The sequence below is a fragment of the Poeciliopsis prolifica genome, unplaced genomic scaffold (assembly GCF_027474105.1).
Source record: "Poeciliopsis prolifica strain line A6 unplaced genomic scaffold, Auburn_PproV2 SCAFFOLD015, whole genome shotgun sequence".
NCBI lineage: Eukaryota > Metazoa > Chordata > Actinopteri > Cyprinodontiformes > Poeciliidae > Poeciliopsis > Poeciliopsis prolifica.
Window position 1 is genome coordinate 7,970,888 of NW_026562390.1, and position 24,780 is coordinate 7,995,667.

The 24,780-nt window shown below is 38.1% G+C and overlaps 1 protein-coding gene across 3 annotated transcripts in view; it reads left to right on the plus strand.

Moving 5' to 3' along the window:
• lrrc75bb (leucine rich repeat containing 75Bb) overlaps positions 1-20,957 on the plus strand; it is a 32,795-nt gene extending 11,838 nt beyond the window's left edge. For all 3 annotated transcript variants that reach the window (XM_055040173.1, XM_055040174.1, XM_055040172.1), the window contains exon 5: positions 17,296-20,957. In XM_055040173.1, the coding sequence (XP_054896148.1) occupies positions 17,296-17,908 (613 nt within the window). In that variant the 3' untranslated portion in view covers positions 17,909-20,957. The remainder of the gene's footprint in view (positions 1-17,295) is intronic.
• The last annotated feature ends 3,823 nt before the right edge of the window (positions 20,958-24,780 follow it).

Sequence of the window (24,780 nt, forward strand, 5' to 3'; positions counted from 1 at the left end):
GTTTCAGGTCAAACAGAAGCTCTGTGGGAAGTAGGACACCAGTGGAACGGCCTAAACAAAGCCATGTTTACGTTTTGTGCAATATAATGGGAAAATTTCAGCTTGAATGAGATGGCTTCTTTCTTGAAGCTTCTTCTAGCTTCAAGAAAGAAGAGGGGGGAAAAAAATAACATCTCCAGTGATAATGATGAGGGGTTCTCCCTGAGCAATTAACCCAGATTGAAAGATTTTATTTTTGACAGCTCGAGTTAACTTCCCGCCCTTGCCTCTCCGTTGCAATGTTTCAAGCACTCAACAAAACAACAAGGCAAGGCCTCCCAGTATGCTCATTAGCAAGTGCTGCAAACATCCAAACAGCAGCACCACTTCGCTGTAGGATTCATATCTGCCAATACACAAAAACACACAGACAACTCAAATGTCTTTGCATGAAATTAAACCCGGTAACACAGAGAAGGAGCCGGCGCGCTTTTCTCTTAAATTCTCCGTTTCACCTCCCAAATCCTTTCTTAGCCTTTCTCCGCTCTCTTTTTTATGTTTCTGGCCCTCAATTTCACCTGTTTAAAAGAAATCCCCCTCCTTGCATCGATTTTCCAGCTCATTTTTATGAGAGCCCATTTTGTTCAACAGTTGCCACACATAGCAGCTCTGCAGGTTGAGCTCAGGCTCTGGGGAAATGCTCTGAGGAAAGACACTGTCAGATGAAGAGAAGAAAAAGAGAGGAGGGGGGAAATCACTGCAAGGTTGCAGATCAGAAGTCACATATTTCCCATCTTTCCTCCAACATCACTTTGAATTGACTTTGTTTTTTCATATTTTGGGTGGGAAAAAGCTTATGCTGAAATCTTATTTTCTCCTGACGGTGAAATTGAGGAGTCAATCTAATAAGTACAGAGCCTGCTCTCCATTTCTTGTCTCAAATTGGATTGTTTCTCGTGACATACAAGCAAGTGGCCATAAATGTCCCAGAGATAACTCATAAATCATAACTCGAGGTTTATTACCGAGGCCTGCTTTGCTTCTCCGATGCTGTAAGTGCAGCGCGAGTCTGTCTCGCTTAAGGTGATGTTTTTGTTGTCTTTCTCTGCAGCACCAGCCAGGTTCCCCACATCCACAGAGGGAGGTTTCTAATGTTTCTGGGACCAGTATTGAATTTCACGTTAATGAAGATCAGTTCTTTTATTAGATAAAAATTGCATTGACAGCACATTTTCGAGGTATTGGACTCCAGCTGTAGATGTGATTTCATGTCTTCTTTTCATAGCAACTCAAGTAGCTAATTTCACAGCCATGATTATAGAGATTATGAGACCTTTTGATGAGTTAAAGTAGCTTCTCCCTGTAAGCCCTCTACAGGCTTTGTTCAATCTGTTTTAGTAGTGATGAAAATCTCAAACTAACCTGCCGCATCTGAAGTCACTCACCATCAAATCTGTAAAATCTTGATCTTTGAAATCTCTGGAGTAAAATGAGTTGTGTCTATTTAGACTAGGTGTCAAGAACTCAGGTTTGGAGCTGATGGTATGTTGTGATAACTAATCTATATCTGTCATGCTCAGGCGAAAGTACACTTCCTCCTACAACTCACAACGTGACGACTATCCAGCAGCCATTTTGGTTTTCATGATGTTGATTGTGATTGTAAGCAACAGCTTAGGTTAAAATGTATAAAAATTTAAAATGTCAGATTAAATTTTTTAGCTGTCTCAATATCAGTCCTGATGTCTGATAATCAAGAATGGAAATTCAAATGTTTTTTTGTTGTTGTTTTTTTCAAAATAGAGTACAAATTTTGACAAGCATCAAAATAGCTTCTGCTGAAAAATCTTGCAGCTCAGTTTATTCCCCTCCGTAGTTAAAATGACTAAGAAAATCTTGACCTTTCGGAAAATCTAATTCACTAGCGAGTTAATTGCATATTTTTTTTGCTGATTTCATATTACAACATATTTTTTTGATTGTAATCCTGCTAATTCTTTTGAAAGGTGACATGTTTTTACCCCTGATAAAACTAAAACATTTCAGCATTCTCCTGCATCATCTACTGAAATAACATAACTTTACAATAGTGTAGATTATTCATTTTATTTCTGGTGGTAATACTGAAGGACTAATTAACTGCAGAGGCTGCTTTTACCTACCGTTTAACACCAGAAACGCCACATATTCAGCTCTTCTTCTTCTTACCATGTTATTTATTGCTCCCTAATAGCAGGTCAACCTCTAATGTGTATTAATAATAAAAATTAAGTGATTTTATCTTTAAGAAACATGGAACATCAGCCTGATCCCAGGTGAATTTATGTTTTTTTTTTTGCAGGGGTATTTTTATGTTTGTCATTCTCAGTTTATCTTCTGTCACCTTTTCGCCACAAAACTTGCTAAATATTGTATTACTTCCTTGCTTTGGTTTTTATTACTTTCTACTGCTCAAGTTTACAAGCAAGATGGAGATTAAATGCAGCATCAGTCAGTGGTCGCCCAGAAAATGAGGGTTGTTGTAGGAATGTTCTTTTATAGTTAGGAAGACTCACAGAAGCCAATTTGTTATGGTGCTGAAGCCAAGGAAAACATCAAAACCACCTGCTGAAATGGAGTTAATAAAATATAGAGCAATCAGAAGCCCACACAAACCCCCGTAAATCAGATGAAAGACGCGTATGAAACCTCACACTGCCGTGTCTTTTCAAAGTCGTCCGCTGACATGCAGACGCACCACAGTTATATCTGGTTGAGATATCTGATTAAAAATCTGGGTGCATTTTTTAAGAGCTGTATGTCTCTCCAATGCATTGATGATGTTTCAATAATTATCACTGAATAGTCAGCTTCAATACTTCTGGTCTCTTTTTGTCTGCTTTGCTTAATTTACTCAGATTTTGTTTCCTTCTTTTACCGAACGATACATCAAAGAGTAAATCATCAAAATGAGATATGAGCCTATTGCTTTAAGAAAAGTTGAAGAAAAGTTACTTTATTTTGTCAACTGAAATTAGCTGGTCAACTAAACTGAGCAAAAGAGCTGAGTTTTTCCTAAATAAAAATCTGAAGTGCAAAGGTTCATTTATGCTACATAGACATAATAACAGTCAGTATAAATAATTTCTGATATGCTGTTTTGTTATCTTTTATAGTTACCCATCTATTTTTCTTTCATAGACAAACTTCGTGCTGAATAAAAATGATTTAAGATCTCTGAGAGTGTGAATAGTCCTGGGCTCAGATGTTTGGTAGCGTATTCTGACTGCAGTCTGATTATAACTGTTTTCTGTAAAGCAGCTGTTGGACCACCACCGAAATAAAATGTGGATGGATTATTACACCTTTGCACCGACTTTTTACATATCAGACAAATTTTGGAGAATCCAATTACCGTCTCTTGACATCGTTAATCTGCCAGAATGACTGACCCAGTGGCAAAGAAGACTAAACGATGATGGTGAGGTTTCTCATGAAAGAAAGAACCCTGCTATGATAATCACTTACAGATAAGTGGTTATTAAAATTGGTTGCAATTTGAATTAAGATTAGATTTCTTGTAAGATTCGAAGCAGTCAGCAGGGAGTGGGGAGCTGTGGACGGACAACTTCAGTGCCTGTTTATCACTCAACTGCAGCATTTGAAACTGCTTTTTTCACTATATTGTATTCACATAGAAAAGAATAATTTGGTTTGGGGTAGCCTGATGTTTTGCATTTCAAACACCACTTGAGTACCGCTTTTCTTTATAAATATGCGATGGGTATTCCCTGTTACATGTCGCATAAATAAACCCTGGGAGCATTCACTGGAATAGATGCAGGAATCTGGGCTAATGGACACCATGATGTTGCTTTGGGCTGAAATCCCATTGAAAATAACTTATCTGACTTGATGGCACTTTCAGTCTTGACAGAAATCCAACTTTATACTTTTACGTTATACTGTGTTCAGTTACAAAAGCATCCAGAGCTTGGAGTGCACCAGAAGAGCATTTAAGTGATTCTGAACGTATTGCTGCCAGACGAGCAACATGAACACTGATGAAAACACCCTAGCGTACTAAGTATTGCTGCTCATCAGGCCTATACATACATCTATCCATCACAAGTATCCAGGATTAAGGTTTTATTTGGCCTTGAACCCCAGAACTTTTTAAAGTTATTAGAAATCGCTTATATTTAAACTGAAATAATTGGGGAAATATATAATAACACTCTATTGATTCAGGAGCGTAATTTTCTTCTAATGATGCTAATTGTCTGTACCTCTAGCAAAGATAAGGACGACTGTGGTTGGGCTGGGCAATAAAATAATAATAATACTTATCACATGATCAATATCAATATGATAGTCAGAATCGCACAGGATTCTCGGGGATGAAGGCAGAGGAAAGGTTTTGGCCACTCAACTTCTCTTGGCTAGAAAAGCTAGCTTGGTGGCACCAACTCACTCACTCTTTGGTTACCTAGCAACAACCCATTGTCTAACATGCGCAGCAGCAGTTTCATGTTGCCCCCATAACTTTCACCATCTGTGGTAAAATCATCAGTGGGTAAAATTTATTTGGATTGGTGACAGTGTTCTGTGTTAAAGTCATGTTGTTTTCAGATTATATTATTCAAAGATTTAAGGAGTGTAATAGAGTTCAATTATGTTTCTGGTCTTGTTTGCTGTCTGGGATTACCCATCGTGTTCGATTACATGTTGCATCCACTTGGTTCAGTATGCTTTCTGTTTGACCTCCACTTTTAATAGAGATGTAAAGATCCAGCCACCATCTTTCCCCATGAATAATTGAGGGCTTCCCACGGAACAAGCTGAGATCCTGCAGGATGAGTGGGAGGAAGGAAGAGACGCTCAATATCATCTGTGGCTCCTGTCTTCAGGCCACACAGCTATAATGAAATAATTATAATGATTTGATGCATTTGCTAGTAAACACGTGGTTCGAGACAATTTTTCAAATGATCTGGGATTAAAAATCTTGTATTATTTCAGAACACTTTTATTGTTGAGGGATTGAGGTTTTCTCTAAAAATCCGTGCTGTGATTTTGATCTGCAAGTCTTGCTTCTTAAATTTTGATGCGCTTTTCCCACAATCTTGAAACCACCTGCTTCGAGTTAAGAAAACGGCTCATTTTAATGCTGGTTTTGTAACTGTAGCTTGACGTACCATGTCAGACACAAGAGCAATCTCTGTGATATACGGTTATGTAATCCAAACAGTTCTTCCAAAGAGTTGTGTCTCTGCTTTCTCTTCACTTAAACATTCAGTTCGTCACATCAAATCAAACCCAAGGTGAATTTATAGCTCGCCTGAGGGGTGAACATCACATTTTACATGCTACACAGCTGCATTATGACACTTACTGTAAAAAATAAAATTGCGTAATAATTTTCCAATAATAAGCGAAAAGCAGGTTGTTGTTCAGGAATGTTTTTAATAGTTATTTTGAGCATGTTGTTTCTCTCCTTACCTTTTTGCGTTTTGCTACTTTGACTTACTTTCTGCATTTATTTGCCAAAACCCCCTGGGAATTGCATGATGGAGCAGCTGAAAGCCATGAAAGGTTTATTGCATTTGGGAGACCCTCAAGTCAGGTTTTGTTTTCCTTTGTCCAATGTAAGCTCCTTGCTGAAGTCTACATAAAACTAATTTGAACTCGACTTCAGCAGTTTAAAGGTAACCTGTTTTGCTTTGTTGAACAGGTTAGGATAAGTCTATGGACTAAGCATAGACTCGCTCTATGTGAGTCTATGATTAGTCCATAGACTCACATAGAGGCTGTGGACTAAGCATAGAGTGCAGTCCATGCACATTGTTCCCTTCAGAATAATATATTTTAGGGCATCTTGTCACTTTAATTCAAATAAGCTGCTCCCTCCAACTCACATGTGAAAATATCTGCAAACATATGAGCAATTTTCGACTATACATCTTTGAAAAGCAGAAGTAGGGCATCCAACACAACCAACCAGAATGTAGCGAGTGGTTTCTTGTTGCCAAGTCAACAACAAAACATTTAACTTTTCCATCACCAATTCACCGAGTAAAGTGGTAAACCCAGCTGACCAAGTGTACTGGAGCTCTTCTTGGTTTGCTTGCAATTGTAACTTAACAACTGGGATGTTTTTGAAACAGCTCCTTTTCCAGACACCAAAAAAACATGAACTTATTTCCCAAAAAAGGCCTGGGTGTTTTTTTAAGCTCATGGAGTGTTTTTGGGAACAGTTGAGACCCAAATGCAAGTACAAAAACGTGCAAAAAGGGACATTTGAATATTAATTTGGGATCTTGACCTCTGCTTTAAAAGATATGTTTTTTTTTATTCAGTCTTTTGCCGAGGGAACATGTGCTGAACATGTGCTGTAAGAGGCAGATCTGGGGTGCTAAAGCGGTGTGCAGCCTTTAGCTGCTTCACTGGTGACAGACAATGAAGACCAGCCTTAATCAACCCATCTGCTAAATGTTTCACTAAAATTTAATGCAATCCCAAATGAGCTCTGAGGCTATTTTCTTCCTTCCCAGTAAATGTGCCATTATCCTCGTGGAGCTGTAGGATTCTCGATGGTGGAGAGAAACATCCCTTTTATTGGCTCAACATTTTCATCAGAGTCACAGTATTAGTTTGACAGTCATATTGTTGGAGTAGAGGCAATTTTGGCTCTATTTCTGCCCAGAATAATTAGAGTGAATTCTCATTAATCCACTTCAAACTGCTCAAGGCGCAAGAATGACATGTAAAACAGAAACATAGAAACTATGCTTCTCTTCCTGAAGTTGACTTTATACAGTAGAGCCATGCAACTGTTCATATGCCTTACCCAGACTAGCATCTCTACATTATACAGATGCCTGGAGGCGAAACAGTTCAAATCGATCTGAGGAATAAACAAGTCAGGAGCAAAGCGTTGATGAAGCAGACATTGATCTGGCCATCCCACGGGTCTGTGGAACTGCAATCCGTTATGTTTTTTAAGTGCTTTTATTTCATTCTCTTGAAATGAGTCAAATGTTCGTCTGCATGCTCAGCAGGAAATAACTTTCGACTGCTATTACAGGAAGTTCTTCCTCCCAGCTGAAATAACATTGAGTTTTGTTGGAATATTGCTGGACTGTAACGCAGCTCTTGCCATGATAGCCAATGATATTTCCTTTTCACATTGCTGGCCATATTTTATGTGAGCATGTAATTATAATTACAATTATATTTAACAGAACTTACCATAATTGACTTCAATAAGTTGTCTTTGAAATACAATACATCATAGCTTTCCATTTACAGAATTGTAACATTCCCCACCTATTATTGTGTTAAATCCCTTGGTAAATTAACAAGTTATTACCTCCAACGTGATGTTTTACTCATTCATGAGAGTAAATGAAGGGGAACATGTACTTACAGAGACTTGATGAGTTACAAGTCTTAGCTGCCATTTTCTTTCCACTTCCACTGATAGGCCAAAATATTAACTGACAGTAAGATCATTTTTCTTGTTAAGAAAAACCATCATATTAGAGGAGACTTTACATGTTCTAGAAAAAGAGCAACCTTTTCCACCCTCCTCTCTGTCTGGTTCTGTGTAGAGAAAGTGTCGGTTGCTTTCGAGCTGAAAGTGATTAGCAAAATGGTGAAACAAAGAGGCATGAGAGTAATGATGAGCACTTATATTCTGTAACATCAAGGGACACAGCTAGTCTGAGTGGAGGCTGGAAAATGATGTACCTCTAACGAAGAAGAACAACGGTCGTCTGGGATCTGGAGGCATGATTGCGTAGCTCTGCTTTTAGATATAAGCTGAATAGTCCAGGAAACTCAAGTACTGAAACTCCAAGCTGAGCTTGTTGATACTCAATTTAAAGTCCAAAGGTGCAAACGTTTCTCACAGCTGAAGTTGACTGGGTAGATCTCTCAGCGATGTCAGACTGCAATATATACATTATTAACCCAAGGAGATTGAACACCCGTACTAGCTGTGTGCTTCAAATTAGAGGCAATCAGTCCTTGGCAGAAGACTGTTGCTTTGAAATGCCGCTCTAAATTGCTCCATTAGGAATTTTAATATATTTGGTGTCTTTGCCTGAACACTAATACGCCATCAGATGTTTTATGTCCTACCTCTAGGTTTACATAATAATAAAGTGAAAAGGACCCTTGTTCAGTGCATAAAAGTTAACAACGTCCCAGAGGAAAGACAGGCTTCAAAAAGCAATTAGACAATCTGCATGAAGCTACATTTAAACAGCCAATAGCTTGACACACAAGACTCTGCTCTTATTAGATCTCTGCGTGGTTGCATCACTTTCACTTGACGATATCAATATATGGATTTCTCCCAACTAATTTTCTCTCAAATGACTTTTGGAGGAGTCATGTTTTTTACTATATGCTTGTTGTTGTCATTTTTCAAGCTTGTGACTTATCTTCCTACCTTGCAAAGGTGTTCATTTCAGATTTTATCACATTAAAACCACAAACCTTATTCTGTTTTATTGGGATTTTATGCAATATGCTATCCCAGAGTAGTAAATAATCATAAGGTGGAATGAAAAGGATAAATGGTTTTCAGATTTTTCTGCAAATTGAAAAGTTACATTCATTTGTATTCATTAGTTGATGTTTGGAACCTCATTTCATTGCGATTAGAGCAGCAAGTCTTCTGAGGTTTGTCTCAACCAGCGTTGAACTTCAAATTATTGCATTTTTTGTCTATTTCTCCTTATTGAATTGCTCATCTCAGTCAAGTAGATAGAAAGCATCTGTGAACTAAAATTTTAAGCATTTTGTCATCTCCATCCATCCTCCCATCAACTCTAACCAGCTTCTGACCCTACAAAAGAAAAAGAAACGCCTCCCTGTAGTGTGATGCTAAAAATGTCAGTGTCATCTAACTTGCGATGTCACCTACATTTGATAAACGTTTAATTGAACTTTTGTTGTTCTTTTGTTAAATAATAGTTTTGTTCTCCTGTCTTCTGTCAAGCTGTGAACATCAGAATTTTTTTCTTATTTTTTAAAGCAATTCTGGAAAACTATGACCTTTTCTTTCCACTTCGCCATCTTTCATTACTTTGTTTTGGTATAACACATAAATTTCAAGTATGATTTAATGGTTTTCACCTGGAAAGATGTGAAGATGTTAAATTGGTAATAATGATTCTGCAAGGTACAGTCTGTACAGCTATCGAAAGAAACCAGACAGAATAAAGTCCTTTGGTGTTAGTTCATGCTTATGAATTACAGCTTAGTTCATCTCTTGGCTTTAGAAATACTTGCTGTGGGTTTGGCGTTTTCAGGCATAAAACCAGCCTGTGGGTGGAACTGTGTCCATGAAGCCCGGTGGCAGCGGGTTTTGAAGAAAGTCTGAAGTCTGTTCTGTCTCATTAAAAACTCTTTATATACTGTACTACATTCCCAGTGCGCCACCCACTCAGCTGCAGCACCAACGCCGCCTGCCTCATGATTTCGGTTTCTCCAAACAAACAAACGGGTGACTTGGAAAAGCTGCAAAAGCAGGGAACCCCCTGCCTTCGCAAGTCAACAGAGACAGATATTATAGTTTTCTTGCAGTAAGCAAACTGTGGCACAGAGGATTCTAGTGACTGACTACACGTAAGTGCCAGGATAATGTTGAAAACTTTCCCAGAACTTTTTCCAAAGCTGACTGGTATGATTTTATAATTAAAACCCATATGTGACGTGCAAAACAGTCTAAGAAGAAATTAATTCAGCTTTAAGAGCCAATAGTTTCTGAAAACTGGATCACTCAGCCAGATTTAAAGAACAATTCTTTCTGATTGAAAAACTTCTGCTTTTTGAGTGGATTTGTCATTATTGTCGACTGAGCGCTGACGGCAAAGCTTTGGTATTTTTCTTAGTTTTGTGCTCCTCTCTGTATCCAGAGTTGTGAAGATGCATTTTCCCCTCATATTCCCACACTTCAATATGTCAGATCATCATCCAAATGTTAATATTAGACAATAATAACCATAGTAAAAACAGAAAGGTATTTTCACATAATGATTCCACATATTAACAATTTTGTTTATTGTGAATTTCCGACTGTCCTGACTGTAGAGTGCTGAGTGTTTGGGTTTACCTACTATTGGACAAAACATGGCTGGTCCTTCTAGATGTGACCTGACAACTAGAATTACTCCCTGAGTGTGTCAGTAACTCTTAATTAAATGAACTGGAGGTCTGACTTGCCTCAGTTGAGGTCAAAGTTCAGAGTTGGCCAATACCAATGCCTGTTTTCCTTTAAAGATTGACCCACCTGTACTCTTCTAGGGACTGCAACTCAGACAAGATAATGTTTACACATTTTGTTTTAATGAACAGTCGCATTTTTATGAGTGAAAAACAGGAGCCACAAGTTTCTTGATTGACACTGTATTCTTTGGATTCATTAGAAAATGAAAGCAGCTGTCTGTGACTTAACTCCTTGAGTTCCCTGGGTTAAAGGAGTTTATTGTAAACTTTGAATCATATACTGAAGCCTGTGATCTCAATCAGTAGTCTGAAGAGCAGCAGGCTCCAACGTCAGTCCTCCAGAGCCAATGTCCTTCATGTTTCAGTTCCTATCTGGTTCAACTCACCTGAATCAAATGGTGGCTCATTAACAGGCTGCTGTAACGCATTATCATCTCATTTTAAGACCATAGCTGATACTAAAATATTCACTTCAATGATTAAGATTTGACTAAAGAAGAACCATAACTGTACACACATTTAAATATTGTAATTGTTTCGATTCCACACTTTTGAATATATTGTTGCATTTCTCTTTTTTATCATTTTAATTTATTTGCAGTTTATCAGTTTGTCTAAATCAACTGTTAGGACAATAAAAAAGGAGGTGAATCAGCTGTGTTGGCGTCTTGAACTGGACACACACTTTCTGTTCCTCAAGGAGAGGAGAGTGGAGTTAGTGAATCTCTAGAGGTTTGATCAGAGTTTGATTGCATAATAAACTGTTCTTACTAGCTGAAGAGTTGTTACTGACACAGGGGAAATACTCATATCCCACAACGGCTGAGCTAATAGATGGACACGTAAGTGCAGATGAGTGGTTTGGTTAGCCGCTCTGCAAATTAAGATGCTGCTGATGGCGAACACGCAAGAGAGGATTACGTCCATTTTTTTCTTGAAGGGCAATTATCCACATGCCTGGTGATTTAGAGAGATCAATTAACCTCAGAGGCAAATCTTTAGACTGTGGGAGGAAGCTGGAGTACCCAGAGAAAACATCCTGACTCCATGCAGATCACACACACCTTTAGTCTCCAGCATTCTTAACTCAAAACAGGACAATTAAGCAGAGAGCTGTGGTGTTTTTAAGGCAGAACATTGAGTTTTTATACTTTTGAAACTCTTATTCTACATTTGACTTGTCTAATTGAGAGAAAGTATTGCTATAGAGCTGACTGGTGCATTGCTAATTTAAGTGCTTCCAAGGATCAAGGACTTTGAAAGGTAAGGAAAATAACGACTACTTTCATCTGCGGTGTATCACGGTTCATTAAATAATATTTTCTTACAGGCTTTTCTGTGGTTCTCTAAGGGCAGGTCACAACTAATTTAATTGAACAATTAATCAGTTTCCAATTAAATTAACTGCTGGCAGTGTTGAGTGCAAATCAGCAGAGCACAGTCAGTATGGCAACTTGATCTTTACTGTAAGACACATCAGGAGTTACGTAACGCTGTCTGGGATCCAATTTGTAATTGTGTCAAACAACTGCTGATGCATTCCAGTAAATCATCTTGACTTTTATTCCCTACTTGACAAAATAAAAGACTAACTTGTCCTTATGTGACTGCATTGAAAGTCAGTAAGTAAAATCTAGTTTGACATTTATTATCGTTGTAACTGTCTTCATGGGTGGCATTAATATTTTGTAAAAACTTGGACTTCAACCAAGATTCTTGAACCTAATGTGACATATTTAGCATTAATCATCACTTTAAAATCAGGGTTAGAGGCTTTGTGTGGCAAAATGTTTGCTTTAATGTTTCCATAACAAAAGTGATCATTAAAAATCAACATTGTTGACAACATGTCTCTGAAATTCCAAGCAAAAACTTAATATTTATTTGCAGAAAATGAAAAATGGTCAAAGCAATGAAAAAGATGCAGTGCTTTTTTTAAATAATGAAAATAAAACAAGTTCATATTCATTTACAAACAACAATATGAATATTTTAAGAGTTCAGAAATTAATATTGGTGGAATAACCAAGAGGTTTTTAATGAGGGTCATCTTTCGTGCGTCTTTCACGATTGGAAGACTACCTGTTGACAACTTTCTTGTTTAAATTATTTTAAATGTTTTATTTATTGACACAACATTAATTAGCTTAATATTTTAGGTAAAGTGTACATCTAGTTTGGATCTATTGATAGTTTAGTAATCAACACATGCAGGTGGAATCTCAAAATGTTCAACAAAAGCTTTCAAAAATATCTATATTTTCCTTGCATGTAAACGGTATGCAGATTAATTTAGTGACGTTTCTGGATACTTGATTCTCTTACCAATTAATAGATGTCAGAATAGACGACTAATTATGTATCAGTCGTCTATTTTTTTAAGGAGAATAATGAATTAGTTTCAGATCACAAGTTGCGATCAGACCACACACGACAAGAAGGGGGGAAGCCAGAGCTGGACAGAAAACATGAGGCAGGAAAAGATGAATTACAACCTGCTTCTGGAATCAATAATCCCACCAATCACCACCTCTCAGCACCACAGATCTTTTCCTTTCACTTAACCAAGCAGAGGGTGTGACAGATGCAAAGAGCAAAGTCGGTCGATTTATGAGGCTCCGTCACAAAGCAGGAAGCAGCAATAGACGCAGAGAGAAACCTCTCTGTGTCTGAGAGGGACGAGGAAATGCAAACAGGTCTGACAGAGAAAAGATAATATTTTCCTCTCGTTGAAAAAATAAATCTGTCCCACCGTTCTTCCTTGTTTATTTGACAGATGCTTTCCCTCTGACATGTTCCTCGTCCAAACAAGGAAGTCTAATGTGCTGCAGCAAGCACTAACAAGAAGGTTTCTGCAGCCTTATAGCTCTCCTATACATATTTAACCACACTGTTATACAGACCAGATTGTTGCAGACTGGAGTGTGGGCAGAAGCACTGAGACATGATGCAGCTTGAGAAGTTTTTTATTTTAAAAATATTCCTTTGTGGAAAAAATTCATGCAACTGTTTAAAAACTGCAGCAATCTTATTTTACTCTTATTTTGGGGAAAATACATTGATTTCCTCACTTCTACTTTCTACTAGATGAGAAAATTATGTCAGAAATTTTATGGGGAAAAATATATTTTGTTATCTCAAATTAACAAACTTCTTTGATTTTTTTTTTTAAAGAAAATGTGTTTTGTTTTTCTGAGATAGACATGATTTTAATCAAATAAATATTTTTTAGACACTTTGGCATCATGTTTGTAGATCAAAGACAGTTTAGAGTCCATCTCATGATAAACTTTTGTCGTAAATATGCCAAAAATTTGCAGCATTCAAATTTATAGCAATGCAATCCTTTCATCCAGTCAGATTCATGTGAATTTACATGCAGCCCAATTCAATGTATTTACAATAAATGCAGCTAGCTGTGGTCTGCAAAATTTAAAAAAAATTATCTAAGAAAACCCAGGTAGCAAGTCTTACTGGAATTTGAGAAAATATCTTCTTTAATACTTTGTAAAAAAATATATATATATATTCACTTGCTTTTGCAGCAACAGCTACGTCATTCATGTGAGGCTTATTGTAATTTCACTCCGCTGGTTCAGATGAAAAAGCAAAACTCAAAGGTCCTAATGCTGAGCCAGAAACATTTGTTCCCAGACTCCCTGTGCAAAACGTTGTGATAAGATTCAAATAAGAAAGTATTGATTCCGTCTAGTTAGAACAGACCATGAATGAAATCACCGATCTCTGCTTGGTAACTTAAAGTAACAGTTCATTAGGAGAAACTCCTTTATCTTCATCTTATCACAAATCTGTGATTTTCCAGCAATTCCTTCTCTAAACAAGCATGTGGTGATGGTGGAAAATAATGACCGCCTTTTTTCTAAAATATTCTTTTCCTCAACAAAATATAAGACCTTTTGTACAAGAGAAGAATACAAGGCATTGTTGGGAAACCAACAAAATGTCTCTCTGACAGACATACACAACTTGTGACTTGTGACACAACCTTTACAATGCATGGGTCCCCAGACGTTAGCAAATCAAACATATACAAAACTGCAGGTGAATCAAAGTTTAAATAATATGCAAAGAAAGCAAATTTGTCAGTACATAATATCTGAAAGCCTGCACACGGACAGGCAAGGCCGAAAGATACCAAAGTAGAAAGCAATGATTTAAGAAATAAAAATACACTTTATCCTTCTCACCAACTGCACCAAACAAAGCAGGTGTTAAAGGTCAACTAATCTGGTGGCCAGAGAAACTGTAGAACTGAGAAGGAGCGGTTCAAAGAACACATTTCAGCTGCAGGTCTGAAAAAATGTGAGTTTTGATCTGCTGCTCAAATTCTGCAAGTTTGGTTTGTATAAAATGATCTTTAGTATGGTTCATATTCACTATACATCTCACCTGAACGAGTCTCACCGTATCGGATTACTGGGCTAATTGTCGTCATGCATTTTAACAGCAAAATAAACGTCAACGCTTACTGGCAGTGTGAGTTCAAAAATATGTCCCTATTGTTTTCTGTTAACCCACCGCGGCTGTGCATGGCTGGCAGCCACCAACGCTTGGAATCCAGTGATCCTTTTCAAACCTGTTCTGTTCACTGATGTTTCTGATAGCGCTGCATCTGATAGCGTCAGGGATATTTACCTTTCCGAACGTGAGATAGAGCAAATTCACAGGTGGCAAAACAGGATTTGAGGATAAAAGTGAGCCCAGCTTCTTATTGCTTAGTACTTGAGAATGTCTTTTTTAAGAAAATGCTTGTTCTTTCTTATGGTTTTGACTTCCAGGTAAATGAACTGAGTGTCAGATAGGTCCAGTTTAAGCACTTTTAATTTAAAAAAAAAAACTTAACTTTTATGCAAATTTAAGTAATCAAACCAGTTGGATAATGAAAACACAAGTCGTAGAGCAATGTGGGGAAGTGGAAAAAGCAGTATATCATCAACATAAAGGGAAACTTTCTGCTTATTGGGGCTGATTAGTGCTGACAGTGTTGAAGTGGTTTAGATTAGATTATTCTCTTCAAACATGTGGTGAACCAGTAGAACCAGACTCAATACCAAGGCTCATCCACTAAAGCAGTAGTCGTTAAACGAATAAATAAAACAGACTTCATCAATAACTCTGTCCAAGAAATACACAGATAAATACAATGTAAATTAACAAGGACTCCAAAAACACCTAACAGAAAGAGAAGATGAAATTAAAGGCAGCAGAAGCTGCAAATAACCCATAAGAGAAAACAGCAGAATGAGGAGAAATGTTAAGTCCTGTCTCATTATCTCAAAACAATGCCAAAGAATTAAAATTCGGAGCCTATCAGCTCTGGAAGATGAGAGAAAGGACAAAACTTGAAGAAGTTCCTGTTTGCAACTTGCTGTCAGGAGAAGGACTTGAAATAGACTCCATTGAAAGGCTGCCAGCCAGCCAGCAGCACATCGGCCAAAATAAATGTAACTGAACTGATTGAACATCCTGGCAACCTGCCCACGGCGTAAATCACCCTTCACTCAATGCCTGCTTTCACCGCCAGGCCCTCACGACCCCAAATGAGATTAAGCAGGTATAGAAAATCAATGGATGGATAATACGTATTTAAAACCCCCTAATAGAAAATAGTTTTGTGCTGTAAAGCAGCAACCAGAGTCATTATCTTCGTCTTCTTGCTGGTCGGTTAGCAGCAGTTGTTCCTGCGCAGCGAGTTGCAGCAGAGCAAGACGAAATCCCAAGACAGGATTTTAGAAATGAACTTGACTCAGCTTAAATGTCTTATAAACCTTTCGGTCACAGCGAGTGGCCTATTTTTCAAGTATAATTAAAATGAGACATTTTTGCATTTAGAAAGCAGCACCTAAAGGAGAAACTACAACCCCCTGTCATTCATGTGACTACTTTCCCTGTTTCTATGCGTTTATTATTAGTTTTTCTGTTGAGTTAGTTTTCTTTTTCTAGGAGTCTCACAGCTGGCCCAGAGGTGACTCTCACGCCAGAAAACAGCTGCTGCTTTTCCACAGATGACTTTCAGCGCAGGCAACAGAAATTATTATTCAAGCTGCTCAGAGTCATACATTTAAATGCAAATTCTCTTCTGCACATTATTGATTGTTTAACTCCCCTCACTGCTGCTTGCTGGGGGTTTTTTTTGTTTGTTTGTTTGTTTTTTTGCATGCTTTGCAGATGCTCTGTACTTGTGGACTGCGTGGCATCCCATCACAGACCCTCTGAAATCAATAACTTCACTATCATTGACTATAGATTGCTTGCCTTTGGATAAATGACTCCCAGCGCAGAATCAAAGTACGTTAACAGTTTTTTTATTTATTAATAATTTTTTATTTTATTTTGAACAGACAATAGCTAAACATAAAATAATAATACTAATAGTTATGCCATTTCCTGCTGCTCTCAAACATGTCAAACAATCAATCATCTAAGTCACCCCACAACAATTCAACCCTGAAAGTTTTCCCACATTGAATAACATTTAAACATTCTTATCTTTTATTGTACAATTATTTACACATTATTAACCTCAACAATAGCGATTTTTCCCTTCTGAACAACAAAAATTATTTTTCATTTAAAATCTTTTCTTCTTAAATTGTGACTTCTCTGTCAGGATTTTTTTGAATATCGTGTGGAAGTTTAGTTTCTTGCTTGAACATAAATTGTCTGGCTTTAAGTTTTGCAAGGTCACTACGTTTCCCTTACAAATGTTCACAAAACTTTGTCAATTTTCTGCTAATGTCAAATGTTCATAAATAAGAAGCGATTAAAATCACTCTTGTTCACGCAATAAGTCATTAAAAAACATTCTCCTTCCACTTCCTCTCGTCTTCTTCTTCTTTTCCATCAGTAGTGACATTCGGTTGTTGATCGCAACAACAAAAAAAAAATAAAGTCCTTCCATTGCAGTTTTAAGAAATTCAGCAGGAAAAAAAAACACATCCTACACCATGAGTTTATTTGACAACGGCGAGCAAATTTATTTTCATTACTCCAATTTGCTCAATGCTATGCTCAGTGAAAATACAACCATCAGAGATCAATCAAAGCTTTCAATGTTGTTGTTTTTCTGTCTGACAGTCTGAAGACCACCCTGAAGAAGCGTCTGTCCGGTGACGTGGTGAACCTGTCAGGAATCCCGCTGTCCGGACGCGACGTCCACCGCGTGTCCTTCTACCTGCAGAGCTGCAGCGACGCCGTGTCGGCTGTGGACCTGAGCTTCACCGAGCTGCAGGACGAGAGCTTACGTCTGCTGCTGCCCGTCCTCAGCTGCCTCCCCAAACTGACCACGCTCGCCGTCAACGGCAACCGCCTCACCGCCGCCATTCTGAAAGACCTGACGGAGACGGTGAAGGATCCCAGAAAGTTCCCCAGGCTGGCCTGGATCGACATGGGCAACAACGTGGACATCTTCACCGTCCCGCAGCCGCTGCTCGTGGCCCTGCGGCGCCGCTTTGGTTTGCGCAGCAGCCTGCCCACCATCTACGAGTACAGCGAGGCTCAGGTGTTTGGTAGCTACAACCCAAACATGGAGACGTCTGTGGAGGAACCCAGTCTGTATGAGGAGGGGGATGTAGAGGAAGACGATAGAGTGGAGGAGGAAGAGGAGGAGGACAGACTGGAGCTTCGAGCCTGGGGCTTCAGAGAGGACAACATGTCAAAGAATGTGCCGCTCCACTTCTGTGGGAGGTGATCGCCCAGGGCGGCTTTCTTTCAGACTGGCAGCCTCTTGTATCCTCAAGTCTCATCTGCTCTGCTAGAGTGGCAGGAGATGCTGACGTTGACCCACACGTTTCTGAAAATAACTTTAAAATGAGTAACCATGTTGTGTGTCTCTGTGGACGCTGTGAACACTGCAGACAGCTCTGGGCTTTTACAGTCAGTAGGAATAAATTTGTACACTGATTCAATCTTTATTTATCCAGGGAGGTTTAACTGAACAGGCTTGTTGTTTTCCAGTGCAACATGATTGTAAAACTGGGAGATTTCCTGTAAAGACTCTCCCAGTTTTCCAAAACTGTCCGCTGGAGCCGCGTGGGAATTAAGTGCCTTAAACATGGAGGAGCTGCTGAAGAAGACAGGATCGTTACATGGCTTTTTACTTTATGTAGGGCTAAAGTTGCTGGAATCAAGGTTAAGTATAAACCTGGCGCTGTAAATATATTACAACAACTTTCCAATTAAAAGCCCCTTTGTTTATTTATTTTCCGTCTCAGCAAATGCAGAAAGAGGACAAAGGTCGCTTGGAGATGTACAGTAATTTTAATACCTCAAAACAAAGCATTTTCATCTGCAGATAACAAAACTCTAAATAGAATAAAATAGAAAATGTAGACTTTTGAAATGAAATTGGGGAAGACAATATAAGAATTAAGAGAAAGACAGGCTGAAGATATAAAGTACATATAAACATGGATTTTCTGCAAAAATACATATTTAAAAATGACCAACAGAATCCATAAGACCATTAAAAACAGACGTAAATGAAATGCATATAAAAAAAAAACAAGAACATGTAAAAATGCTTCCATATTTAACTAGCCAATGACATATTTTGTTTAAAAAAATCTTGCTATCCCATATTTACTTGCCAGCTTTATTGCAAGTCTGCTACATTTGCCAAACTTGGAGCTAATTTGAGAATTCGATCCTGATAAACACACAATAAACACCATAACAACAAACATTAAGGCAGCTAAAATCTATTCAGTGAGTTTCCAAAAATTGTGTCTCCGTTGTTAAAAATCACCCAAAAATGAATGTTTAACTTCTCGTAATGTCATGAAACTTTCTGCTGAGCTCCGGAGCTTCCTGCAGATTCTTCTGATGCCTCAGACATTTTTCAGCTTGACTTCAGTCCAGATAGTAACAAATTAACACAAAGCAAATCTTTTGAAACAAGATCACACAGTGATGGCGTTTGGCAGAGACTTTTTGCTATTAAATGGAGCGAACTGTGACAGAGACTTCTCTCCCGGCACAGAGCAGAGGAAGGATACCAGAACATTGTTGTATTGTTCTGAGGTGGCGAGAAGCGCAGCAAAACCTTTTCGTTTTGCATCATGTCTGAGAAAGCTGTGATCTCTGTTAATCAGATCAGGAGAGGCTCGCAAAAGAAACAACAGCGTCAACAATTATTCTATTTTAACGGTTGCAGGGCCAGTTTTATAAAAGTTTAATGGCCACAAGTCCTAAAACTGCATTTGGCAAAATATGCAGGCAGAGAGTCGCTTCATTAATATTAAACCCAAAGTAAAACATGATTTCTCACCCACGGGGTGATGGACTCGTCAGAATAACAATTGGTGCAGAGCTGCAGTGAACAGAGACAAGGCTTCAGGGGGAAGAAACACGAACGTCCTCAAGTCATCCGGATGGATCTAGAAGACGTAGATTATTTCTGAAGATGACGCTGAACGCCATCATCATCAAATGTGAAGAGGAAATGAAAACTTGGCACAGAGACAAAGGTGTCAGATGCAAAGTAGCTGTGTTTTAACTTTATTTTCAGTAAATGAACATAATTGGGCGCAGACTAGTGAGCAGTATTGACGTTTCAATAAGTTTCATTGAATGTGCATTCTTTAGCGTCCATTGTGCTGCCCCCTGTCATAATGCATTTAACAGTATTTTTGCTTTGGCTCGTGTGATTTTCACCATGACTCATTAAGAGGAAGACACATTTGTTTCCATTTTTTTTCCCCGAAAATGGGATTCATTTGTCGTGCTTCTATGAGCGATACATCTGTAGCTGCTGCTAAGTGTCTTTACAGAGAAAAGCCATGTCCTGATGCACACACTCAGGCCGCTGATGAACTGATTACTGCCTCTATCAGGCCTCGTTATCCCCCTTCTGTCACAGATGGTGTGTAGAGCTTCGGGTTTTTTCTTTTTCTCTTAGAAAATAGGACTGGCCCCAGATAATTTTGGCCAGTGATGATTTCTGAAGGACTCTATTTATGAATTTGACTCCCCGTTTTCAGGATTTAGTCACCACAACAAGAAGCTCTGCTGCTGCTCTTTCTGCTGTTGTACAGGAAGCTCTTTGTTGTAGCATGAAAACAAGCTTTCTTTTTTTTATTGATGTTACTGTTTTGGGTTGTTTTTAAGCAACTAGGTGTGACTTGGGGGAGAGAATTTCTTCAAGTGAACTAGTTTTTTAGTCAATTTGAGCTTTTGGGGGGTAAAATTAAAGACAAAAATTGAAGCCTGTGAATGTGGCTCCTCACTCGCCTGCTCCGTGTCCTGCCTGCAAACAGCATGGTGGGGTTTGTTTTATTTCCTGCTTATTATTTTGTGAAAATCTGCTTCCTTGTCTTCTGAGAACAGAACGGCAGATTTGTGTTCCTGCGTAAGTTTCTGCGAGAAGGTAATTAGAGCGTGCGTCTGTTTATGTTGTGGACACACAGAGTAAATTGCTACCTTTGATCATAGAAATGAAATGTTTGCTCATTTGCACTTTTAAGAACGACTCGGTCCCCGTATGCGTAATTTGGTTCTTTTTTTGTTTGTTTCGTTCACTGGCACAAAAACAAGTTGTGTCCTAAGAAAACAGATTTTTGTTTTTCTCAACTTCTTTGGTTTGTGAGTTAAATCTTCAGCCTTTTTATTAACGTTGGTGTTGTGATAAAATCATTCGTGCGTTTGCTCGGTCTTGGTTTTTGCTGTTCTGGTTCGTTTCTAAGGTGGAAACAGTGTTTGCCTGCAGCTGCTTAAAATAAAAAGTGATTTCAATAAGATAAGTATTTTTATTGACTCTGTTTTATTTATTTATTTATTTCATCATGTCTGGAATAATAAAAATATTCCTCGAAGGTGCAGCACTATAAAGTTTAGCCTCATCCCAAAGTTTAAAACTGAAACTCAACAAAAATCCATTTATTTTGTGCTTGGTGATATGAATAGTGATTTCTACTGGAACACAAACAGCTATAGAATTGAATGCTTCAGTGCCAAGTTTTCTTTTTTCCAAGCAGAAAATGTGATTGATGTGATTTCCACATCAATCTGGGATGTTTTGCTAATCCAAACATTCAGTTTTTGATGTGTAATCTAAACCCTGCTGCAAAAACTGGATGTTTCTTCCATGTAATAATTGAAACTCTAATACTGGAGATATGATCTGTTTTAATTTTCAACCTTTAGAACGAAAATAAACGTATTACCTTAATCGTAAAGCTGACTATATTTATGCACTAACCACTGCTGACGCTCTCATTTTGTCCAGACAAGGCTTTGAATTTTGATGAAAGTAGATATGAGAGTTAAACACTGTTGGTGCATTTATAAAGCACCAACAGCAAATTTCACCTCCAGGTACTTCACTAATGGTTTCAATTGATTTTTCCACTACTTTGCTTGTTTGTTATGCTGTGGACAATATATTATATAATAACATAATTTATTGTAAAAGTATTTGAACCCCTGGACATTTTTACATGTTATAACTTTGCATTTAACGTCGTAGCGCTTCTTCTGGCTTTTATGTGATCGACCAACTCAAAATAGTGGATTAATAAGAACTGAAATATGAAAACTGTGTCACATATTTAGATTCACCAGCCCTGTTTTCCTTCAAGTTTACAAAGATATTTGAGCTAGAAACTAACTCAGAGAACATAGGTGGTTGTTTTATGCCAATAATTCATCAGTATTGAAGGAAAAGTATCAGGTCTAAGGACAATAATCTGCCAATGGAAAGAGACATTTTTACCCAAAGTATAAGTTAAATCACACCTTGAACAATTTTGTGGTTTTGTAGTTTATTAAAGGTCGTGGGAGACTGTACAAGATCCAAGTCTTTCCTGGTCAGGTAACATTTCCACTATCCAATGTTCTTAGAAACAAACTCCTCTTCCCACATTGTGTGCATAAACTAGCATTGCTCCTTTTGCATTAATCACCGACTGCGGACAGGACCAGAACCATGAAAGTGCATAGCGCTCATTCTTCTAAGACTCTTTGCAGAGATTGTGATGGCTCAGCTTTCCATGTCAGCATCTAATACTGGTGTTGATGAGCGCGGCCTCCCTGCACGGGCCTGTCGAAGGGCTGAATAACGTCAACATCCTGCTGACTCGGAGCGACTCTGCTGGCGAGGGGGTTTCATGTTCGTAGGGACAGAGCCTCAGGCATCCATCTGTGATCTCCATCCGTTCAAATAAAGGAAACAGCAGAGTCGGATAATGGAGGAAAGTGTTCTGGTTTGCAGCCAACATCGAAGAGCTTCATCGTGTCTGTACGTTGTGTCAGACATAAACGCTGCCTTGTTTACACGGCTAGAGGATTTGTATGGTTTAAACAGAAATGATGATGACTGTTTGAGAATTGTCAACAAAAAATTTATCAAGACTTTTGAAAAAATAGCATTAGAATAGTAATAAATACTTAATTAGATGGAAAACTTCAGCAATTTTAGTAGCCACTGTTTTATATTTCCTTTTTCTTACATTGTGTTTTAACAAAACGCTTTCAGCTACAAAGTCATTCCTCGCTGCTTAATCTTTCAAAAATAAAATCATGATTGATTAGCCGGTTATTCCTCTGTGACTTATTAGGTCAGTGAATCCGGGGCGTCAGTTTCTGTTCACCGATTAGTTTTAGAGACTGCTATTAAGATTATAAGTTTCACCGAGATCCTCACGTAGGACTGTTGGCAACTTGGGGGAAAAAAAAAAATCACAAAATATGAAATTCACAATTACAGTTGCTCAGTTTTAAGCTTTAAAGATATACTCTGTGCAGAAGTTTATGACATAGAAAAAGAGAAATACTTTTTGAAATGATGATTTGGAGATGCAATTGGGACGACTAGACAAGAGAAATATATATTTTTGTCCTTTGGTTGTTAGGCTGGTTGGACGGTCAGTATGTTGGTTGGTGTAATTTCAGGTACTTGTTTACATGGTTTTAAACACAGAATAGATTAATTACCAATTATTTCTTTTCTATCAATGTCAAAATGTCATCAAGTCACACGATTAATGACAGGTTTTAGAGAACGCAGGAATAGTGAAGGACTTTGTTTCTGCTGAATGTGAATCTAATGTTAAATCAAGCAACGGATGTTTTTTTTTTTTTTTATTTAACCGTTTGATAAAAATTTGTGGCTGAGATTAAAGCACCTGATTCATAAACCAGCAATGGAGCTCATTAGTCTGTGACCCGGTTCTGATCAAGAACCAGCAACAGGTCACAGGTTTGCACAGAATGTTCTGGCTTCCAGGCAGGTAAGAAACATTTTCACTGGTCTGAATTTTTTTGCGTTTCATCCTGACACTCATGCTCTTAGACTTGCACAGACAGATCAGCGGATAATGAACGAGAGAACAGTCTGATCCATTCATCGCCACTGCAGAAGTTTAACAATCATGAAGTTGATGTCGGGATCAAACCGAGACAAATGTGGAAACAACGTAGCTAAAATTGTTTTTATCATTTCTGGATGGCGTAAAAAACATTTTCACTCGAATAAATAGATTTTATCTTCAACAAATTGTATGTGGGGGGTTTTAAGAGGGTAAAAATATATATCCTGACATATCATGTGATCCACTCCTGCTTCCAACTATTGATCCAAATACGGCTTGTCCAAGGTCAGAAGGGAAACCCAGACACCCCGTCCCTGGCGGCTCTCTCCAGCTTATTATCTGAGACTCCCGGGCGTTCCCAGGTCAGAAGGGGTTTGTCGTTGCTCCAGTGAGTTGTCAGTCTGCCCGGGAGTCTCCTCTAAGGGTCCGATTACAGTGAAAGCTGTCTCCCTGGTAGGTTCACATAGGGCGAGATGGAGCTTGTTCCGTGTGGTTTTCACTTCTGTTTCCTTTCTCCCAATGTGATGAAGTGACGAGTCTGAGGTGGAGAATGCAAACCTGTGAATAAGATGAAAGATGAAACATTGAGCTTATCCTAAATTTATCTGTCATTTCACATTTAGCCCATTCAGTTTCCAGCCAGCCTATTTCATTCCTATGATTGATTCTCATCTCTCTTCAGTGCTCCGGCTGGCATTTCTCACATGGAGCTTGATTTCATCCTGGTTTATTATCAAACATGAGGAGTTGTGAACAAATCTTAGTCTGCCATGTTTGTAGTTTGGGAATCTTTGACTGAAGAAAAAACAAACACATTTATCAAGGGAAACAATTAAGTTGTTTTGTCTTACATTATTTTATTTCTACTTTATCATTTTATTATGAATTTTTAAGGAAGTATATCCTAAGTTCAAAAATCAGTAGCATTTTTTTAACTCTTTTTATTTGACTTTAATGGCATTTAGATGATTTCTGTTTTTATCTTGTCAGAACTACTTTAGTTTTCAATGTCAGTAAAACATAAACACATGTTTCATTTATCTTAAGGTTTCTTTAAAGTGATGCCTCATAATTATTATGTTATCAATGCTTGCCAGAGGTTGTTGGCATGTTTTCCTCTTGTTTTAATTTCTAAACTGGACGTTTGATGAAGCATATTTCGATTCAACATAAGAATTTAGTTTTCTTGACTCCACATCTGGAATCAGTGAATCGAACTAGTGGCTGGATTTTCAGGCATTTAACATCATTCTGT